General features: G+C 47.3%; 1 protein-coding gene across 3 annotated transcripts in view; it reads left to right on the top strand.

The window, feature by feature from the left end:
- Positions 1-1,259: 1,259 nt before the first annotated feature.
- LOC119445532 (monocarboxylate transporter 7-like) overlaps positions 1,260-23,576 on the top strand; it is a 38,375-nt gene continuing 16,058 nt past the window's right edge. The window contains exon 1 of one of the 3 annotated variants that reach the window (XM_037709799.2): positions 1,260-1,394. In XM_037709799.2, coding sequence (XP_037565727.2) covers positions 1,380-1,394 — 15 coding nt within the window. In that variant the 5' untranslated portion in view covers positions 1,260-1,379. Of the gene's footprint in view, positions 1,395-17,203; positions 17,279-23,576 lie in introns of those variants that run through there. The other 2 variants (XM_049663375.1, XM_049663376.1) reach the window with 2 other exon arrangements.

The following is a 23,576-nucleotide window of genomic DNA, read 5'->3' as shown; positions in this document are numbered from 1 at the left end:
TTCGAGACATCGGTTTTACAGCCTCACTTAAATACAGGAAGAACACGAGCAGTTTTCCACATGTGAGGGAAAACTGAAGTATTCAAAGAGTTATTAAATATAGATGTCAATACTGGGCTAAATATACTGCCGTAAGCTTTTAAAATTGCGGAGGGGATGCCATCACGGCCGTGGGATAGGGAAGGCTTCAAGCGCTTAAGGCATTCGCTGACGAGCTTTTCATCAAATACAGGACTAGATATAGAAGCCGTTGTGTGCTGCGGACTGACACCAGCGTTGAAACCCGAAGCTTTATATAAGGATGAGAAATGGGTAGCAAAGCAATCCGTGACTGTTTGGACTTGTACTCCTTTATAGAGTCGAGCAAGCGAAAACACTCTTCGCAGTTATTATAGCACTTGCGGATATACTTCCAAAATTCCGCCGGCCGGTCGGAGGCACCCTTCTTCGAGAATGCAGTATATGAGTCATGATCTCGCTTATAGAGGCCTTTGCAGAGAGTCCAAAAAAGCAGAATTTTCCTCTCCACTCATTAGGCACAGAACTTCTGCATTTACGGTGCGGGCGATCTTTATACTTTAGGGCAGTTGTAAGTTCAGATGAGAACCAGTGGGGATATATACGACTACTCGCAAACGCCTCGCTTCTCGTGGCTTCCGGCATGTGTGTTGGATGTGCTTAATGTTTTCTTCTCTATGGATTACGAACCTGTCCAGCGTTAATTGCATCGAAGCGCTCGCGCCCGCAGCGTGAAATAGCGAATAATACCGCTTTTATTTTACCGGTATCCCAAATGTAGCTGCAACGTGGCTATCAGTGTAAGCGGGTGCCGTCGTTTTTTTTTTAGCTTTCTTTCTTGTTTTTTTTTTTGTTTTGGCGCCGGGAGTGGTCTGTCAAGGAAAACATCTTCAGATACACACGCAATTATACGAGTCCGTCGCGCTGTACATTCGATGGAATTCTGACGCGGCAATTAGGGGCTTTGCCAAATGGATACAAATGCCATCACACTCCCATTGCGTATCAACACCATTAGAACTTTCATGTTGGCTTTTTCCGCTATACGCTGTTGAGAACGCTGCAAAACATAACAAAAATCACTCCCTGCCCAACAAAAACCAAGAAAAGTCGAAATTGTTACTCTCCCTCCATTTTTTTCGAGTGCTGCGAATGTCCTTGAAAGTTCCAGAACCCGCGCATGCTGCAAGAAAGCTTAGCTGGCTCGCGTCTTCTCGTAGCTTATCTGGCAGGCAGGCCTCGCTGCGGAAGCACGCTAGCAGTAACGCGATATACTCGTGGTCCGCAACGGCCGGAACGGGAATAAACCGTGCCGGAGCACGCGGCCTTGGTGTAACCAGGTGGAAAATTTGTGGACGGTCATGTCCAGAGTATGGGTGAGTGCCAATGTTTTTTGTATAGGGTTTTACACATTAGGATATTAGCAAACGGAATTTTGGGGCTACTGTCTTTGTATGACATGCCCATGGCGGTTAAGGCAGCAGTGAATGATGAACGGTGCAATATTTTGTATAAATTTCATGCTCTTCACTGCAAACACCCTATTACAATACTAACCTTCATTTTGTTATACGAAAATAGTTAGCCTTGTTTTAGCCCAGATGCTGCGACTGGACAGCATTTTGAACGCAGCAAATAAAACAAAAGGCGCCAGGAATATTTCACACCGGGTGGGAGTCCAGTGATGTATTTGATTATTTGCTGAGAGGGAACTGCGTAACAAAGTGCATCAGTTGCGCAAGTTCACTTGCCTAAAGAACAGTCGCCAGCCAAGCCCACGAAGTCGTTGATTCCCACAAACAAAAAAAGTAAATCTGCAATATTTTTTAAAGACATAGCTGTGTCCAATCGCACTACGAATAATTTCCATGGTCCTGGCACAATTGCAGCACCGCAATTTTCAGTAAGAAATTGTATGGTTTGCCGGCAATGAGTTATTCGGAAGGCTGGTGGCTCTGCTGCGCCCGTATTAGCTCGATGTTACCGGACTTGGCAGCGCGCACTAAGGCTCAGAACGCGTTCGTAATTTGGGCACATCTTTGGATTAGTCGGTATGCTCGGCAGGGAGAGGGTGTATGAGCGGGGAAGGCTTTGTCCGGGCTAGGTAACACTTATGTTTCGAGGTTCCTGGTAAAAAATTCCTTCGCAATGGTCATGGGACTGCATGATACTTACGAATATTCCTCCTGTCCTTTGATTGCCCAGTGTACTTGCTGCACGTGCGCTCGACGTATGGAGATGAATGTCCAGGCTTCATCTGCTATGTAGTGGCGTCACATCACAGATATGGCTTTTATCTTATGATCAACTTGCGCACCCATATGCAATATCAGTTAAAAAATGCCGCTTACAGGCGCCGTGCGTTTTGTCACTAATTGCATATTGTTACGCGAAGGACGAGTCAGTAAGACTACCAACTATTTACAGGTTGTATTTACAACAGTGGTTGCAGCGCTGACCGGTTTGATTCACAGCGCGAGCCCAGCTCCTTCTTCCTCTTCTTTTCTCGAGTGATGGCGCCCGCGCGCCGCGTTCAAACAACCAAATACCACACGCGTGTAGCAATATTATTATCAGTGAGCAGCACTAGACAGATGTAAAGTCCATCTTGACAGCGACATTGCACGTTTAAGCAACCGGATTCACATGCCAATTATGCTAGAGCATGTTTGCTTATATGACGCCCACTTTTTGCTCAGTTAACAAGTCCAATGCAATTTCATCAGCAATGCATAAGACATCAGGATTCGTTTTGACCTTGGTCGCCGTTAGCCGTAGCTATTGAAAATGAACCATTCAACTTGAGAAAGAGCGTGGAATTCAATGGCTAAGTTGTGTCCGTGAAGAAGCAAAGTCACTGTGTGGCACTTCATGGCGGAAAATGCAGTGTTATTTTTCGCCTATCTCCAAAAATTATTTTGTAGGTCGATACAATCTCACCCAAGGTGCAGTATATTGAGCAGGAGGTGCGACTAGGGAAGCTGCTTGGTCATATTTATAGCTTACATCAAAATGCAGTGCTCACGTCATGTGTTCATGGACAGCGAAATTGAACATACATGGAAATAAAATTATCTCATCAGTCACATCTTTATGGAAGGAAGGGACACGTATGTAAAAACTCGCGCTATGAGTTTTAACCGTGCAACACTGTTGGTGGCGCTTACTGATTCAAACGCTATTTTGAGGTTGTTGAAAAAAAAGTGTGTAGCTTCTATATGCATCCTTAATGTTGAACTCTCAAATATCCTCGCGTCATACTCACTGCATGGGCTGGAGTTCTATTTGAAACTGAATGCAGCAAGCGACATAAAATGTTTCTGGTACTATTAATGGGGAAACACCTGCAGGAGAAAGAAAAATAAAAGTAGTGAAGCCGCCTGATATGTAAAGAGGCATAGAGAGGCTTTAAAATGTATAGCGCACTATGCTTTTAAGACATGAATGGTTAACTGGGCTTTAGCCGAGATTTCTGGATAGAGCAACGAAAAACGTAGAGAGCACATGCGTAATGTCACCACGAAATTTCATATACAAGCGGCGTATGTCCACCGCCAACAACGCACTAGTGGAACTGAGATACCTTACGGCGTATAACCACCAAGATATGAAACACTAGACACTCTTAGCAGAGCGTCGCTTCCGCTTCGCTCAGATTTCACGCGCTAAGGCACTGCAGGAAAACCGTTTATTTCGCATTTTGATAAGCACATCTCCTCGAGACGCGAGTGACGTGCTATCAGTTTGGCTGTGAAACGACCCAGAAGCCTAGTGAAGACACTTTCACGCTCCGCTCAATTGGCTCTTTGCCTAGTCCAGCGAGGAAAGCGGACTACGTTCCGCTGCCAGCATGAGCGTTGCGCACAGGCGCACTAGCGTTCACGCTAAGCGGCTTAGGCCCGGATTCTTAAACACTCCTTTCCTTACTAAGGACGTCTTACACGCTGTAAGGCGACCTGGCGTCAATTCTGGAACCTCCCTTACTAAGGGGCACTAAGTTAGGGCCTCCTTGGTGCTTCTTCGCGCTTAGGGAGCAGGCACGCTACCTTCATGCTTCCTAACCGCGCTCCTCTACCTGAACGCATGCTTCTCCGCAGGATATTGCACGCGGTACGCTCGGCTTGGATAGGTGCCGTGCGCAGCCAACGCCGCGGTAGCCAGCCGCCGTGTATTGACGTTAAGTTTGGTTCCGCAGACTGCGCTTTGTGCCATTTCTTTTGTGATTCTGTTTTTCTGTGAACAGCGAGCGGCGAGAATGACGACCTTGCGATATTTATCCGAAGACGATAGCTTCGGAAGCTATGCAAGGTTTCTTCGACGTGCAAGTGAACTTCTTTACGGGACTGTGTACAAGCCTCCGCCGTTGACTCCAGTCCGGCATGTGATTGACAGGTAGTATCCACTGGAACACACAACGAAGTGGAGTTTCTAGCTCGGTATCGTTTTTCCAAGCGAGCTGTTACAGCCATACTGGCAGAGCTGCAATTGCATTGTAACACTGACAACAGAGGAGCGCCGCTACCTGCTCTGTTGAAGGTCCTCATCGCACTGCGTTTTTACGGACCGGGTGCCATGCAAACTGTTGTGGCGACCTTAGTGTGTGTACAGCGTATCCCAACCCTCTATATGCCGATGCATTTGAGATAAGACACAGCTGATATGCCTACGTCTGTATCCCAAGTACGTTCGGCTGCCAAACACCAGTGAAGCGAGGGCAGTCATGACTATAGGTTCTATGCCATTGGAGGATTCCCCGGGGTTACTGGGTGCATGATTGTACTCATATACCCATTAAAAGCCCCGGTGTAGACGACGCAGAAGAGACGGAGGAAGAACGCGCCGCACGCCTCGAGGAGCGTCGTAAGTACGAAGCGGCCAGGCGAGTGGATTCAGATGAGGATAGCACCCGAAACGTGTTCAAGTCACTGGACGACAACCCCTTATCCTCCCGCCTCAACGACCCTCGGGCCGTCTTTGTGGCAATTGAGAAACAAGATAAATACGTTACACTTTAAAAATGTCTAGTCTTTAATGTAACCATAACTTAACGAGAGGTAACAACCAAACCTAAACATTCAGACGTACGAAGATAAACGATAAAGATGTAACCGTAGAGAGAACCAAGCTAAACAATAAGATTAACCGTACTTCTCGCTACTCACACCCAGGCATAACTGAGTTAATCGACAGCAAATTTTTCTTCGTCCGTGAAATAAGTTTTGCCCGGCATAGCAAATACACATGCACAAACGCACAAAACAAAACGCGGGCAAAAAAAAAAGAAAAAGAAAGCGACGCCTGACCAACCGAACTGTCATATGCTGGCAAAGTTGCGAGACTGAGCTTGCTTTCCAGCCATGTGCATCATTTTTGAGCTATTTTTACGTCACTAACGAAAGAAATGGAATTTATGCCCTGGTAGAGTAGTAGAAATGCAATTCTAACAGTGCCGAAAGTTTACTTTGGCAATTCATTACAAATATTTAGCATTTTTCGTAAGTAATCTCGAAACTAGAAGCCTGTAACGTTCCACTGATTTGATGAGGCGCTCCTTCCGCAGGGAAGGTGAAAGGAAGCTTTTAGAATTCGCGATGGCCTTCTGAGGGCGCCTAACGTTTAAGTAGCATGAAGGAGTCCTTGCGTAACGTAGGGAAACGGTCTAAGGTTAGGAGCATTTGTGAATCCGGGTCTTTGTGCTCATTTCTGAGATGCACCGCTCTGAGCGTAGCGAGCCGCAAACGCTAAGATAGTGTTCAAGGTTATTTCAGAATACCGCCACTTGCGAAATCTCGTGTAAACCCGATATGTTCGTATAAACCCGCGGCTTCAGTCCCTCTTTCAAAACAATCAACTCCGCCTGTTCAGTCACCGCTACTTGGGCGCTGCATTGGGCGGTCTGTTCTATTTCGAACTGAACTTTCACGAGCGCCACTGCAGCGTCCAAAATGTCACAAATTCTGTGCGACCGCAAGACTCGCTCGCGGCTCTGCATATGTTTTGCCTGCGCCCTGTCCAGCGGCTTTAGCTTCAGCGTGTTTCGCCCAGCTACTGTTTTTTCGAAACTTCCCTTCTTCCTCTGAAAGCAGGTGATCAGTCCGCGCTGTCAGCCTATCAGTCAACCCGCACTGGACTAGAACTGTCCGCCTTGTGTCAGCTAATAATCTACAATCGCGGGTGCCACTGGAAGCTTACCATTCACGTGTTCCCCGAAAGTATAGGTTGGACTGATTCATGCTGCTCCAGATTCTTGTGTGGAACAATATTCTTCTTCAACCACAGGTCGGCAAATCAAACGGAACTCACTGATACAAACTCACAAAATATATTTTTTGCTTATTGCTCACTCGGACTCAGTCTTGCCGGAGTTCTACTCTGCCGGGCTCATTCGGGCTCACTCGCCAGAATCAGAATCAGGCAGGTCCACTTGGTCTACAGACTTACAAACTCGAGCTTTCACGTGAATTGAACGCATCACTGATGAAATTCGCTTCATACCAGGCTAATATATCACACATGCAGTGCATTATAAATGCTATTCATTTAGAAACAAGTATGCATAAAATTGTAGCGGTGGTGGCTTGGCAGCACGTGGGGTTTGAATGGAATGCTTAGCTGGAAATTGTTCTGCCTGAACTTCTCATACGTTTAAATATACGAGCAAGTTACTTATTTCCCGTACTGCGTGACATCATTGAGCGCCAGGCAAAAACAACCACGCAGCATTCCGGCGGGGTCCTCCGCTTTGTCTGGTTTTGCGAAACCCGTGAAATCCCGTGTAACCAAGACAGCAGGCGACGATTGTTTAAACGTAGGTGAGGCAACTGATTCAACGCCCACCATCCATGGCCTCGCGGCGCTACCCTTTACACTCGCATAGTGCTCATAGCATCGTAGTCAGTGATTCCCGAATATATATATATATATATATATATATATATATATATATATATATATATGTAACACACTATTTCATAGGCACCTCGGCAAACCGCAAAAGCAAGGTTTTTTTGTCAATTTTGCGAGGCTCTTGCTAGTGGGCACCTGCGGTTAGTTGCGTTGATAATGTCAACCAACAGCGACTGCGCTGTAGTACTCTGGGGCTTTCCCCGTAGCAGATTCATGGCCTTGCAACCGTCGTAGAGTAACGCGAAATAATTTGTACCATCTGGTGTTGCTTAACGTCCTAAAGCGAGTAGACGGGAGACGTGGAGCAAGCAAAACATCAAGGCACACTACCCATTTTCGAGCACGTGCCTTACTGACGTGGAGCTATAGATTACGGTTACACGTGTAAAGTAAAAGAGCTAATCTTCAAAACAATCGTATCTTGTCATTCTTTCTTCAAGGTACATTTGCATAAAATGGCAGGCGCACTTGCGGTGTATGTAGGGTAATAATAAGTGAATTCTGCAGAAAGGCTGAGAACTTGACGTGTCTGCTTGCGTCCTGCTTGTAAGCAAAACAGTGCGCGAAAGGACGCGAGGTCAAAGCTGGTAATGAGCAAGAGAGGTGCTGAAGGCAAAACAGGCGCTGGAATGGTTGGGCTACAGATGTAAGGGCAGGGAAAATTAGCCGGATTGATTGGGGCTAAAATGCTAGATGTTAGATTGCACAACATTTTGAGGTGACACATAGAAGAAAAAAAAAACACACAACGGAGCGTCCCATCAAAATGTGTCCTGTCAAAATGATGCGTAGTCCAACGTCTAGTATGCTACACCAACACAGCCAGTCTTGAACATTGGGGGAAAAAGGTTTTCTTTTTGTTATTTTCAGCGCAGAGAATGGGAAACATGCATAAACATTTTCAAGTGCAGTAATACTTTCTATTCATTCTCTGCGGTGCAGCACACGATTCTAATATGACTACGACGACAAGAACACGGCAGCACAGTTTCAAAGCGTCTTTATTACATGTTTGGCGCCCACCGACGCCGCAGCGCGGAGCGCTTTGATCGGCGCTCTCAGGCGGTGCCTTTGCGCCGGCTGTCAAAGAAGGAGAAAATAAAGATGCGCAGCGCGTGCTCAAGGCACAATCTCGGCACGCGCAGTGTCGTTCTAGAAAGCTTGCCACACTGGTCGTCGCAGCCGCCGCTCGGCTCGCCGCCTTCGCCCTTCTGAGTAGGGAACGACGGCACGGCTCGTACGGCCACCGCCACGTTCCTCCTACATGGGTGACCCCGGAGAACGCGCCTTCCACCGAGCGACACGCTGCCATGGCCTCCTGGCCGGAGCCCCAGTTCGACCCGCTACTGCCGCCATTTTCGTCCAGCTACGTCGACGCATGGTTCGCCCAGTTCGAGGTGGCTCTGGAGCTTAACCACATCTGGATCCAGGAGTTCAAGCACGCGGTACTCCTCGACGTCCTGCCGCTTGCGTTCCAGCTCCACCTTGGCGTTCCGTCGCCTGGCCCGCGCCCGTGCGACGAACTGCGGCAGTCTGTCCTCAACTTCTACGGCGCGGCCTGCCGCCCTCTTCCAGAGGTTGACCACAAGATACGCGACCCATTTCCGTTCACACCCTCATGGCCAGCACCAAGCGCGTCTGCTTCTGCGCCCGTATGCAATCGTCCTCAGGCCACCTCATTGCCTTTATCGCCACCGACGATGACACGTGGCAGCGGAGACATCGTCGACCCACCACCGGCTCCCGTGCCCCACGCCGTCGGGTCTGGCGGCAACGACGTCGCTCCTGCCATTCGGCCTCCTACCAACACCTTCACATCCTGCCACTGGGTCCCCGACTGACCCTCTACCCGATCAGTCCACGGGGTCCACAGAGATGGCCTCCGAGACGGCACGCGAGCTCTGCAACGTGCCTACTCCGCTGCCTCCGACTTTGCCGGCTATAACCACAGCGGACACGAGCCACGCCCTTCTGTGACCCCCACTGCATCCCACGTCAGGCGTCCTCAACGAACCACCGGACGCTCCTGTGGCCCCTGACCCCACTTTACCTGGCCGGCCAGTGGCTTCCTCACGATGCGCATCATCGCCGGCTGCGGCGGATCATTGTTGGCCTCCCGACAAGGTATGCCACATCCCCGTGCAATGCACGCGTCGTGGCCCGTCCAACACTTCATCGCTCGTGCGCGTTACACGCCATGTAACGGTGCGGTCCGTGATGCGCCGCCGGCAACGCTCGCGCAGGTAACGTCGACGTACCATTCGCCTTACAGGCCTCCCCCTTTCTACTTCCTCAGGACGCATGTTTCGAGCATTATATCGCCGACTGGACGCGCCCCTCCCAACAGCGTCCGTTCAGCGAGTCCCTCGACCCTTGCGGAGCTCCAAGTGCCGCCCGCCTGAGTGATGGCGGTGACCCGATGCCTTCACGTTGACGACTCGGACTGGCCACGGACACTTTTCAACCACGACTCAACTGGCTCGCCATTTGGACGTTCCGTTTGGGCGGGGGGTCCCTGCAGCGCCCAGCGACGCCGCAGCGCGGAGCGCTTTGATCGGCGCTCTCAGAGGGTGCCTTTGCGCCGGCTGTCAAAGAAGGAGAAAATAAAGATGCGCAGCAGCGTGCTCGAGGCGCAAGCTCGGCACGCGCAGTGTCGTTCTGGAAGCCACGCTGGTCGTGGCAGCCACCGCTCGGCTCGCCGGCTTCGCCCTTCAGAGTAGTAAACGACGGCACGGCTCGTACGGCCGCCGTCACGTCCTTCTACACATGCTTTCAGTTTCGTTTTGAAAACGGAGCGTAGCTTTCAAGCATTCCTGAATACAAGACGGCCTATGGAGTTTGGTCCAGGACTGTGAGGTTTGGTCCAGGGCTGGCGTCCTTTCAAGCATTCCTGAATACAAGACGCCCAATGGAGTTTGGTCCAGGACTATGGGGTTTGGTCCAGGGCTTGCGTCTTGGACTCCGCGAAGCACGTGAATCCGGGCCTGAAACGTGAAACGTGAAAGCGGCGGAGAAACGCGACACAACGCTGCAGTGTACTAGAATATATACACTGTAATCACGCCTACCACCTACCACAGCCCATCACACCACAGAGCTCTCGCGCGACAGCACGTGCGTCTGAATGAGCCGGTTAGCAGTCGGCGGTGAATGGTGATGAACGCGTCCTCCAACCCGGTTGCGAGAGATCAAGTGCCCTAAGCGGAGAAAGGTGAGGGTACGAAAATTGTGATAGAGCCAATGAAAACTAGTATTGGCTTCAAAACGGAAGAGAGGGTTAAATAAACCAATTCGGTTTATTAAAGGAAAGATGAGTTTGACGACGTATATTTGTTGCAGTGAGAATGATTGGGTAGCATGTGCTGCTTTCTTGCCGAGTAAGGCAGAGGAAAGAGCCATTACTGGCGTTGCGTTGCTAAGCAAGAGGTCGCGAGATCAAATCCCAGCCACGGCGGCCGCATTTCGATGGAGCCGAAATGCGAGAACAACGGTGTACTTAGATTTCGGTGGAGATTAAAGAACCCCAGATGGTCCAAATTATTCCAGAGTCCCCCACTACCGCGGGCCTCATAATCAAATCGGGGTTTTGGCAGGTAAAACCCCAAAAGAGCAAAAGAGCCAGTGCAGTGGTAGAACAGATATGCATAAGCCGACGCTTTATGTGCATCCTGGGCTGTGTTGAGCCACGTCGGGCGATGACGTAATTTCCTTGAAACGAAATTCTAGGGGAGACCGAGAAACGCTACTTCTGCGGTAAAAAATCAGCTGTGACCTTGGCCTATGGGGGCCACCCATCCTCGCCGTGACGCCGCGATTGCCGACGGCCACTCAAGGGTGATTGCGAAGGCTGAGGCGCAGTGCCTATCTTGCGTTCGTGCCATAGCGCTTAACGACGACGACTAAGGGTTATCAAGCCCTACTAAGCGTACGTGGAGGTGAGAAAGCGGCGAAAAGATAACGGAGCTCTTGCAGGCTGCGTTGGGCTCGCGCTGCTAGGGGTGCACTCCAGCAGATGCCCGATCAGCACAGCCGATGGTGGCATTTGTTCTCGTGTCGCTTAGAAGCGTTGCTTTACCACCATGGCATGAGTATTAAAAAGGGGGGGCATTTCGAAGGCAGTTTTAGAGTAGGCGTACTTGGAAAAGTTTCGTAGAGATGGCATACCTGAACATTTCTTGGTTAGAATGGAAGGTTTAATTACAATCTTAGTGTGCGCTCATTCGTGACATGTGTCGCGCAAGCAAGGGTTGTGCTTTCAGAGTTCATGGGTCAGCACATTTAATAAGCGTCTATCGGTCTATATCTTTCGATAAAAATCACGTTATTTCTAATCGCATAACTTTTTAATTTCTCTCAGTTGTGTTCATTTTCGAGTAAATATTTGGGCACGATATTTCGAATATGTGCATGCATCGTTACATGTACTATTACGCATGCACTTATACAGTGGTCGTTCGCATCATGCGTTTCTCTTCTTTTCTTTCTGTTGACGATTTGTGATTGTATCCATTGAGATGTGCTTTACCTTGTATTCGGCGAACAAAGCATTGTTGCGCGTCAACGCAACCCCTATCGATACACTGTTCTTCAACCCTGCTTGTGCATTTCGTCTCTAGAAAATATTTAAGGCCAAGGCTATACCTTAATGAACAAAAGTAAGTACACTGTAAAACCACATCAAAAGGGAAAACCAAACGCGAAAGTGAATATCACATTTAACAAAGACGAACTAACTATAAAGAGATTCATAGTGAAAGAAAACTACAATAGCCTGCTGAACTAGGGCTTTTAACGATCTGTATTCTATTACCATCTGCGTAAGAAAACTAACATTTGATCCTGGCTTGCGTACTTGTAGAACTAATAATCAATGGGGTCGCGGATATCAAATAAAAATTACGGACAAGAAATGCTGCCCGCGGTTCTAACTGTAAATATTTTGATAATATTAGTTTGTGTGCGCAGATGTATGTGCTCCCTTGTCCGAACATAGGAACATTCTTTCCTTTATCGATATCCTTCTCCGTCAAGCATTACTTTAAATAAGACGCAATAATGCTTTCAGTAAAAATTTACATTTGTCTATGAAACCAGATTATGCCCTACTTCTGCCCAATACTCGCAACGAAAGAAAACGCACAGCTTCGGGTAAATTGAACCCCCTGTGTACTCAGTGCGGCTACATAATACCTCAATGTGCTTTCATTTACTTAATATGTGGTCAATCTCGTTTTTTCCTCCCTGAGCAGTTTTTTTAGATTCCCAACCGAAAACGTGCTCTCGTTTTCTTTGTATCTTAATTTTTTTTCTTTTCGTGCGTTCGAATAGCACACCTTATTTCCTGTTTTGCAAAAACATGCACCTGCCACATGGAAGCGCCTGCTTGCACGTGTGTATCCGTTTTCCAATTTTGTCAGCCCTGCTTTAAACCAATAGCAAAATCCTGTTGCCTCCCTTTAACACCCAAATGCCGCACCCCCTCTCCATTTTTTCTCCTCCGCCAGCCGTTCTAACTGTATAGATAGAACTAAATAACTGTATATATATATATATATATATATATATATATATATATATATATATATATATTTGAACAATTTGATTTCCGCTTACTCGGAGCATAGCTTATTCTGCTCCTGCTTCCCCATCAAGGGTAGACATTCTTAAACGCTGCTAAGAAGAGGAGTTGCTGCCCTGACGAGGGAAGTTCCTTTGTCGAAACGTTGAGTTCACCGGCATCTCTTCAAGAAGGATAGTGGAAAATATTTATTTGAGATTCTGCGGGTGTGGTGAAAACACCGTCAGTGCACGGAGTAAGCTAAACAGCCGCCTGATAAGGCGTTCTAACTTGCGTCCTGGATAGCCAGCTGCTTTGTGCGCCGCTCACAGATGGCTCGCACCCCGTGCCAAGGTATATGTAAACTGGTAGCGTAGCTCCCATAGAAGCCCACATGTCAAGAAAATGGCGGCTAGTTGCAACCGTCGCTATCTGCGTATCGGGGGGACAACTAACAGCAGGCAAAAAAAAAAAAAAAGTGACGGCACAACCGGAAATGGCAGTGACATGAAGAACTTATGCTGTCTGGCGCGAATGTTTGAATTTCTTCAGCGTCCGGCATTTGGACCGCTACGCCAGCAGCTATTTTTCTCTTGAGGCTGAGGCGAGCTTGCGAATCGCCTCAGCTGAAGCGCCAACGTGTCATTAAACTATAGGAGTGGCGTATGCCTTAATGTGATCCTAATTAGGGTGTTATTGACGGCAATTGCTCCAGTAGGTTGCCTAGGAAGGTCAGCGAATAGGATAGGCAAAAATGACAGTGGCACAGAGGTTTCAAAAGCAACTTCACTTTTATTCGTCTAGAATACTGCAACCAATATAATTGACCAAACTAAACATGTTTCAATGTATGAAAAGTACTTTGGCCAGCACACAGTCGTAAGGTATAGCAACATATGCGAAAGGTTTTCGCTGAATCATTCGCAAATCTGGGTGACATATCATGTATTCATATCCAACAGTTACCAGACAAGACAACATTGCACCAGATTATCATTTAAAAAACATTTCACTTACGAATTTTGCTTCCCGTCGGGCACAAGAGCCTCCGTTACGGCGAGTGAAAGAACGTAGCGTGACGCTCCTTGCCGGATCCTTCCGTATTTATCGCCACGACGAGACAGCGCGTCGGATGCCGCAACGTGAACTTGCACAATAACAAAGAACTCGCACTCACACCTTTCGCCAATGAATGCCGTGCGCTAGGCCACGCAAAACTTGAAGTGAAGCGCACGCCACATTTTGACCAAACACGCAAGGAAAACAGAAACTCGGATGAAACCGCCGCGTTCAAGTGAGCAACGCCATTCCGCACGACATAATAGTTGGTTTGCACAGTCTTGCGAAGTCTTGCGCCAGAATCACTGGTTGGTAGGGGTCACCAAGAACGAAATCATAAATTGTGAAATAGAAACAAAATTAGCATTTGTTGTTTTAGTACAGCCAAAATATTTGAAAAGGAATATTTACTCGTATGACAATATCCTGATTAAAAATTTCCGGACATTTTTTTCACATAGGTTTCCTAGTTCAGTGTTTGTCCCCGCGTCACCTTGTCGCGCTTCAATCGTGCGCCACTAACTGATATCGCTGGCAATAGGTTTTGGCACGCTTTTCGATCCAAGCTTCGCGATCGATTTAGATGGACCTTGCCCATGCTGATCCGAGTGCAACGGCCCAAGCGCGGTGTTGCGTGTAGCGAAGCTTTCTGTTGGTTGATTGATTCCTGTATTGCAGAGCTATGCGCTCATTTTCGCTGTTGCCCGCTGGATGCTGCGTGATGGCTGTGTGCGGGCGCAGGCTAGCCAGCACCGCTTGCCACCCGCCGAAGTTCGCGGGATATTTAGTTGCTTGTTAAGGCATAAAAAATGTACTACTGTAAGTGACTGTGTCATGGAAGCGGCTCTTAAACAATTCGATTTATCACGTCGGTAGGCTTTTACTGAAGGTTTACTAATAAACTGAAACGTGAAGCTCTAAACTCCCTCGATCACTTGTGCGTATTTTGATTTCTTGTCAGTGGCCTGAACTTCAATTTACGGCAGGTTTCGGCCTGTGTCGTGGCTTGCTTCAGCTGGCATGCCATTCATCACAAACGAGTCCTGCGACCTGCCTAACATCCCCAGCTTCAGTAAAAGCGGTCGCTTGTCTTTACCATACACTACGCCACTTAGTTCAGCCAGTGGCGGCCGTATGCACTGGAATACTGAGAGGGGGGAGGGGTCCCTGAGAATGGCAGTACTTTAGTGCTCACACTACTAAGCATGGTGCAGTGAGCACCCCCCCCCCCCCCCCCCCTCTTTTTCAGTTGAAGATCCATTGTAACTGCGCCTGGTCGGAGTGCCCGAAAATTAGTGAGGGCTTACTGCAGGCCCTCAAGAACCTCGGCTACCTTTTGTTTTATGCTGAAGTTTTGCGTAAAACAACTACAAGTTTATTCAAGTGACAGTCGTGAATGTAGCAGGCTGGTACACCATGGGGGGCACGAAGCATTTCATATTGTTTTCCACTTGGATTAACTTAGTGACCAACAGCCCCATCACAAGCCAACATGCCGATACTGCTCCACACAAACAGCGGGCCGTTATCGTCTTTGTCTCCGCTAGTGTAACTACGATGGGTAACTTCGGTTACACAATACTTCCTCACTCTTAGGCGAACGCAGGCAGAGACCACGGTGAAATACTGGGCGCCTTTTACCGCTGGCAGAATATAGTTGACTTGCCCTCCTGTATATCTCAATCAATGGTTCAGAGCATCGCCTACGGCATTCTTCAGTGCAACACAGATAAGCGCCTCAAGGTACCGTTGGTCGTCAGCGGTGGTGGCTTGTGTCCGCTACCCGGCTTTGGGCTTAGGGAAAATTTTTGTGGGATGATTTTTTCATGGAATGCCGATGAATAAATGTAGCTTCAAACAATACAAAAAAGTAGTAGAAAATAAGAGTAGTTAGAAAGCGCGCGCCTTTGTGTTGCTCCTTTTCTTCGTCCTTGTTTGTTTGCGCGCAAGAAGTTTTTTCAAAGAATAGGTTTAAAGTGAAGCCTTCTATGGCAATTTATTTGGGCTTTGCCGTGGGTCGTGAGTTTCTCGCCCGAGAAGTACTGTTGCCACACTTTAGGACCGGCATTGTCATGCCAGTGAGTTAGTTTTTGTATTGCGTAATAAAACGAGAAGTCATAATACCTGTACGTAACATTTCTACCCATAGGAATCTCTAAACGCACAGACCTCTTAATGGAATAGCGCATGATATTAAACAGCCTCTTTGATAATAATAAATTTCTCACGGCCTACTGTTATTTCTTATGGCTACTTAATTGCTAAATTCTGTAGCAATTGAGTATGGCCGTATTATACGGCCAATATCGCACTCAGTTTTTACAAAGAAAGTAGGGCCGCTGATATGCAGCTCCGGTGCACCGTGTCATGCATCACAACCTAAAATATGTACTTATTATGCGCGCTTAGTGGTATCTCTAAAGCATAGAAACCTCTTAGTAGAATAGCATATAGTGTCCAGCAGCTTCTAATATTTTGATAATTTTGTTATATTTAGACTCCTGCCTTCTTGACCCATTCGGCATACGCTACTGATAACAAGGCCATTCTTAGAGAAAGGATATAGAAGGCCTAAATATATCTAGATATTTCTCTCACTTTTATGGGCATATAGCGGGCGTCCCAACTCCCATAAACCGAGATTTATAAACAGAAAGTGCCATGTAGCTGGACAAAACCAAGGTAACGTTGTTTGCCGTCGCTTGAAGATACTCAGATTATTTTTCATATTCGGCCTTTTTACATAATTAGTCTTAATAAATAATCTACTTCTCAAATATTATAACTATATATGAAAAGTGTCAATGAGAAAATTGTAGAGCAACATCAAAAACTCCCAATACAGCTTTCTGCTGCTGAATACGTGCTACATAAAAGGGTTTTTGCGAGCGTTAATTAAAGAAGCCCGCGGATACACGGAAAGTGCCTCGAGCGGCCAGTCGCGCGGAAATTTTGCGTGTATCCGCGGGCTTCTTTAACGCTCGGAAAAGCACTTTCATGTAGCACGTATTGAGCAACAGAAAGGTGTATCGGAAGTTTTTGATGTTGCTGTACAATTTTCTCATCGACACTTCTTAGTGTATTATTTGAGAAGTAGATGAAATAATTAAGACTAATTATGTAAAAAGGCGGAATGCCAAAAAACAATCTGCGTATCTCCAAGCAACAGCAAACTACATTATCTTGGCTCTATGCAGCTGCGTGGCATTTGCATATTTTCAAATCTCGGTGCATGACAGTTGGGACGCCCGGTATATGCACTTCTCAGCGCAATTCTCCCCTCGACAGGCATCGTAGATCAGTTTCATCGTCGTGACCTCGCATCCGCCTGACTTCGTATTTGAATTTCGGCATACATTGTGAGCGCGGTAGTGCATAATCGTAAACATTGCTAGACATTGCAGGTTGCGTAGTATACTAAACGCAGTTCTATACGCATAGCATCTAGATGTGTAGTATTTATTTCAACAGCCTCACTAAAGCTTCTCTTCGCCCAGATTCCAACGCGTACGTGTGACGTGTGTTGGATCGCGGCATAATATTTTACCTCTGGCAGCTACAGAATCCACTGCAGCACAAAGCGCTCAAAGCGGCTCGACGTCGCCTCTCACAGCCGACCAGCTGTTAAACGCGAGTGCTTGCTGCTCGACATACAGTCGCTTTCCTGTGTGGAATGTCATTGTGCACATGCTGGCCGCAAACATCAGCAGCGCTACGCTTGCGGGCAACATTTCGCAGGTAACAAGAACCCTTCATCTTTAACTTTCCCAATGCCGCTAACGTACAACAGTAAGTTGTACTGAATTATTCTTTTTGTCATGCGTAAATAGAGAGTTTCGTGGTTTTGTTTTCTGAATTTGCGGTTTCTTTGTTTTTGGTTTATTGTCACGTCACGGCGTTTCTTTTCCTCCGTGTACATAAATCGGGCCAATAAACAAAAGCCGATAGGTGCAAGTTAGCGCTTGTGGCCGTGTGTCTCTTTCATTGTGTATATGTTTTAGTTCGTGCTGCTATGACCGCATGATGCAAAACCAACTGGCCCAACCTTTCACCTTACTATGGTAAAACCCGCACTCTCGAGTGGCCGGCTAAAGAAAAATGAAGCATCGGAAATTAACAAAATATTCGTCTAGCACAAGATTACGATGCGTGTTGCAAAGCTGTCGCAGTTGGTTTGGATTTAGGCATGCCAATCCAATCGGTGCGGTCACTGCATGTTTATTTGTATTTATGGTCTCCTTCAGGTATTGCACACAGACAGGCTACAGAGGCGAAATGGTCAAGTGTAGAGAAGGAAGCCGCGCGCTAATGGCAATTTTCGTTCTGTCCTGAAATGGTAGGAGTCGGGAGTGCGCGCACGTACGGGGCGTATAAATCGCTGCACGGATTCTCGCAGACAGCGGTCGTCTTCTTTTTTGTGCGCTTATACTAGCTGCCATTCGTCTTATACTATACAAAATATTGAGCACTGGCGATAGGCTCGACAAGGCCAAAGTGTGAAGTTGCGAGAGCTTCAATACAGGGATCATTACAAGCTGCCGAGCAACAGTAGACGAAAGAACGTTGCACCCGATTAAAGTATGGTCAGTCCGTGGATTCACATCATCATGTTGGGCTGTGGTGTCCATTGACAAGAAGTATTTAATGGTGCAAAAGCCAGAAATGGCTAACTAGCGTTGTGCCACTTGACATGTTGCGAACAATCATTATTAGGCATTGCTATGGGCAATGTAAAATGGCTAAAAGACAGAATGCTGTTGCCCAGGGGATGCGTTCTTTTTATACAGGTGTAGTTGATCTTTGACGCAGTGAGATTGGGTAGAATGTTTAGGTGGGTGCTTGAAATTCCCATTTTGTCCCAACTCCGTTGCTCATATATTTTTCTTGGTCGTAAATCATCAAGAGAATAATTAACGTTTACATGGACTTTGTGCCGGTGATCAAATTCATTTTTTATTTAAAGATAACGCAAACATGTCTGACTGTATAGGTGATACTAAATACGCACACAGTATGACCATACCGCTTTGACTTTCTTTCAATAGACTCGGCAGCACCTAGCAATAAAATTACGGAACTTTGACACATATATCTACACTCCATCATAATTTGCAACCAAAACGGATGAACGAACCCTGCCAAAGGTCACTTCGTACGTTAAGGATTCGTGCAAAAATAAACGAGTGCTAGATGAGCTTCCGAAGGCAAGCGATATATATATTAAAAATATACAGAATGAATAGACCTGGCCGTAATACTTTCGATGTCAGTATAGTTTTCTGCAGCTGGAAACATTCAGGCGTGGGGTTGACGCATGGGCGGCACTCATACAGTGGCGCCGATTGTAGCGGTAGCCAGCGAAATTGAGAGAGACTGCCGTCACTTCCGGCAAGTTGCTTGCTTCAAAGCCCTGTGCTTGAGAACATCTATCATAAAGTGATCGCATTAAAAGTGCCTGGGTGCATAGAACATATTTCAATCTTGTTGATCTCGTCTGCACCAATGTGTAGCTTGAACAAGTGCGTACGCGACTGAAAACTGGCGAAAGGGAGCGCCTAAAATTTCAAACGTCTCTTATTCTTGGCGCTTAGAAAACTGTCACGGCTGGAAACGAGGTAAGGAGGTCACGCTGTTGGACTCGGAATCAGGCACTCATCCGAACCCATGGATATCTGCTAGAAAAGAAAGACCCTGTGTATTTCATCATTGTTCTGATTGTCTCACCATTCTTCGCGTTTTAATCTCGCGTATGCCACAAGAAACTTAAGATAAGGGCACTTCAAAAATATTTATTTCCATGCCATTCAATTACATCCAGTACCTATACTTCGCAACGAACCGATCTTTAAATATAACCCGATTTTCAGATTGCTAGCATCCCTGGGCGTTTTAGTTTTGCTTTAAATCCTCTTGTATTTATCGTTATGAAAGATAAACATCATCATTTAACACCTTATTTGGTTCAAATTAATAGTTTTATTAAATATATATGTTTTATATCATGATGAGGAAATTTACAGCAGATTAAAAATAGATTAGTGTGCATACGGGAGACTGTACCAAATTATCACCGAGAGCTGGCCGCTACTTTTGAAAAGTGTACGATCATTGCAATCTACCTGTACTAACACTTTAGGCATATACTTGGTGTTTAAAAACCAAACTTGATAGCAACTTAAGGACCGCGCAACGAGCAATGGAACGAAAAATGTTAAGCTAACGTTAAGAAATAGGAAGAGAGTGGTATGGATCGGAGAGCAAACGGGGGTAGCTTATATTCTAGTTCATAATAAGAGAAAAATATGGACGTGCGCTAAACATATATTGTATAGGGTAGATAACCAGTGGTCCATTAAAATTACAGAATAGGTAACAAGCGAATGGAAGCGCAGTCGGCTAGGTGGGGCGATGAAATTAGACTTTCTAGGCGCAACTTGGAAACAGCTAGCGCAAGACAGGGGTAAATGGAGATCGCTGGGAGAACCCTTCGTCCTGCAGTGGACATAAGAATAGGCTGATGATTTGTTTTAGACATCTGTACAGCCACCCTTTTTGAGCCTCTTACTTGAGCCACAGTACATCAATCATCGGACATCTTTCAGCAACATACGAAACTTAAGTGAAACCGTGATGACAACCACAGATGTCGTCACATAGTGTGGTGGTGGTGGTGAAACTTTATTTCCGAAAACGGTCCTGAAGGACACCCGACTGTTCGTCAAGGTGTAGAGGGCACCTCCCACGTCGGGACAGGGAGCCCGACGTGGGATCTCTGCGGCTTAGCGGGCCTTCTGGACAGCCCAGAGTTGGTCTTGTAGCTCGCTGCTCTGAAGAGCGTCGTCCCACTTATTCTTGTCCTCCAGATAGGAGGCCTGCGTCGCGCATTACCGCAAGATGTGTCCCAAGTTCACATGTCCACCACACTGTGCCAATTGAATGATCCGTTGTAGTCTGGGTTGATTCGGCTCATACGCCAAGGATTGGGGTACGAGTTCGTCTGTAGCAAGCGGAGAGTGACTGACTGCGCCCTGTTAAGACCCTTGTTTGGAAGGAAGAATTCTCGACGTCCTAAATAAAAGTGCTTGGTGAGCTAATTATATGTCTGAAGTTGATCTTTAAAGACCTTAGGAGGAGACGAGGGGGCTGCACGGGAGTGCGGCTGGGAAGACCTCGCGCGGCGCTATGAGCGGATTTGTTAAGGTTCCGCTCTCCTCCCACGAAATCGCCCATATGGGCTGGGAACCAGACTATAGAGTGCAGACTAATGCATCTACCTGCGAGTAACTTGAAGGCTTGATGGATTGTGGTATCAAGGCGTTTCTCTTCTGTTTTTTTTTCACTCAAGCATAGCCACCAGATAAGTAATATGACAAAGGACGAAAGCGTCAATGAACCTAATGGCACAGTCCTCGCTCATACCTTTATTTCTACTGACAATGCGTCGAAACATTCGTAGAGCATTCGCCACTTGGCCAGTTATCTTTCGTATCATCAAGCCGTTGTATCCGTTACCCTCAATAGTCAGTCCTAGGACTCTGATCGACCCTACTTCAGGAATGCGGTTGCCATTCTTGTCAAAGAGCACGATATGACGCCGACTATCTTGCTCCCAGCCCTTGGGTTTTCGTCCTGCCTTGGGAGGATGGTAAAAAGCAATTCTGATTTCCTCGACGAGCATTTGAGGCCCGCTGGAGATAGACCGAGTTCTGTGGCCCTAATAGCCTCCTGTATTCGAGCCTCCAACTCTCCGTCGCTGCCTCCAGTGCTTCATAGAGTAACATCATCGACATAAATGGTGTGTTCAACACCCTCAATGTCTAACAATGTTTTGGCCACCTTGGCCATGGCCAGATTGAACTGGAAGGAAGACAATGCCGAGCCATGTGGAGTGACCCTGTCACCGAGCTCATAGAGTTCTGATTTTAAATCACCAATGTGCAAGGAAGCGGCTCTGCCGCTCAGAAAAGATTGAATATAGCGGAAAAAGCGTTCACCAAGATTAAGGTCCGAAATGGCCTCGAGTATTGCCGTGTGGCGTACCTGCAGTGTCGAAAGCGTTCTCTATATCAAGACCGAGTATGACCCTTGTATCGCGAGTGACCCTTTCTGTGAGCCTCTTCTTAATTCTAAGCATATCATCGTGGGTCGAAAGTTCTGTCCTGAATCCGATCATGGTGTACGGAAAAAGCTCGTTGTCTTCCGCATGGCTCGAGAGCCGGTTGAGCACCACATGTTTCGCTACCTTACCGAGGCATGACGTCAGAAAGATCGGTCTGAGGTTTTCAAGCCCAAGAGGTTCGCCCAGCTGGGGAATCAGTGCAGTACGTGCGCGTTTCCATTCTTTCGGAACGCGGCCGCTTTCCATATTCTATTGATTTGCCTGGTTAGGTAACTGACATAATTACCTTCGAGGTTGCGCAGAACTTTGTTGGAGATCCCATCGGGGCCTGCGGCAGATTTACTGTTAAGTTCCTGAATAGCAAGGCGAATCTCACGCTCCGAGAAATCTCCGTCAAGGGCGTGATTGGGAGACCCCTAGTATCCGACCGAAAGGGGGGTGAACGGTTGCGGCCTCTTGATTGAGTGCGAGGTACTGTCTAGCTAGGTCATCCGCCATTTCTTTTCTCGCCTTGTGAATAATTTTGCATAGTAGCCACCGTTGAGCGGGTTTGGACTTGGAGCCGCTCTCATCCAAGATATGTTTGAGGAGGCCCCAGCCACCGCTTTCGCGGAAAATGCCATCCAGAGAGTGCACCTCCCAGTGCACCTCCCTGCAAAAGGAGGTGCCGCATCTAGTTAGATTTTCTGGGCCTGTCATAAGAGTTAGACTAAGATCCGATGCGTGCGTCCACAGCCTCTACCCCTTGCCGGAGGAGCATGGGTATCTCCACGGTTGATGAGGTGCATTGAAGTCCCCCCCCCCCTCAACAAGCAGAGGAGCCTCCCTAGAAAGTTTAGTGATTTTGGTTAGTATGGCTTCGAAGCACTGTCTGGAATCTAGGACTGCTGTACAGATTGAGGAGAAATATGCTGCTGCCATTCCCTACGTAACTGGTGGGAACAATCTGAACCGAAATGAATTCAACATTACTGTGTATCGTGCGGAGCTCATCTCAGACATAAGGAATCTTCCTGTTTATCAGAATGGCGACACCCCTGCCTCTATTTCCTTGAAAAGATTCCACCTTGTAGCCCGCGAAGGAAAGATCGATCGCCAGTGTGTCTTGGAGCATAATTGTGGGTGGTTTCTCAGCCTTCGATCTAATTACCTGCAGGAGGGCAGCCGTTGTTGGACTGATTCCCCAGCAGTTCCTTTGCGAACTTCTGAATTTCCTATTTGGCGGCGCCATCCTAATTATTTCGAGATATTTTATCCAATTGGGGGTCACTGAGAGACCTGCCCAGCATTAGTAGCATTTTGGGACAGATGTTCTCCATGGCGGGAACTACCGTCTCATTAAGATAAATGTTCTGCAGTCTGATTCCCGATTCATCCTTGATACACTCAATACGACTAAGTGGGTCCTTACCTGCCGCGGTAGCTCAGTCAGCTAAGGCGTTGCGCTGCTAAGCACGAGATCGCGGGATTGAATCCCGACCGCGGCGGCCGCATTTAGATGGAGGCGGAATGCAAAAACGCCCGTGTGCTTGCGTTGTAGTGCATGTTAAAGAACCCCAGGTGGTCAAAATTAATCCGGAGCCCTCCACTACGGCGTGCCTCATAATCAGAACTGGTTTTGGCACGTAAAACCCCAGAAAGAAGACGTCGGTCCTTGATTAGTCTGATGCTATCGTTAATGGCAGAGAGAGGCTCGTTAATCTTAGACTTTGCCTTGATTTGTAACTGGTTCAACTTTTCGAGGGCCCTCTTTTTGGGAGCCGGACATTCGTGGACCCCTCCTTCTGGCGTTACCACCTCCACAGACTTCGGAACCTCATTAACCGACGGACCGTCAGATGAAGCGGACTTGTGACTAGTGATTTCTTTGCCAAGCTCAACTAGCTCTAGCGTAAACCTATCGAACGCCGCCCTGAG

The sequence above is a fragment of the Dermacentor silvarum genome, chromosome 3 (genome assembly GCF_013339745.2).
Source record: "Dermacentor silvarum isolate Dsil-2018 chromosome 3, BIME_Dsil_1.4, whole genome shotgun sequence".
NCBI classification, from domain to species: domain Eukaryota; kingdom Metazoa; phylum Arthropoda; class Arachnida; order Ixodida; family Ixodidae; genus Dermacentor; species Dermacentor silvarum.
Note: the sequence above shows the minus strand (reverse complement) of the source record. Positions and strands in the feature narration are given on the sequence as shown.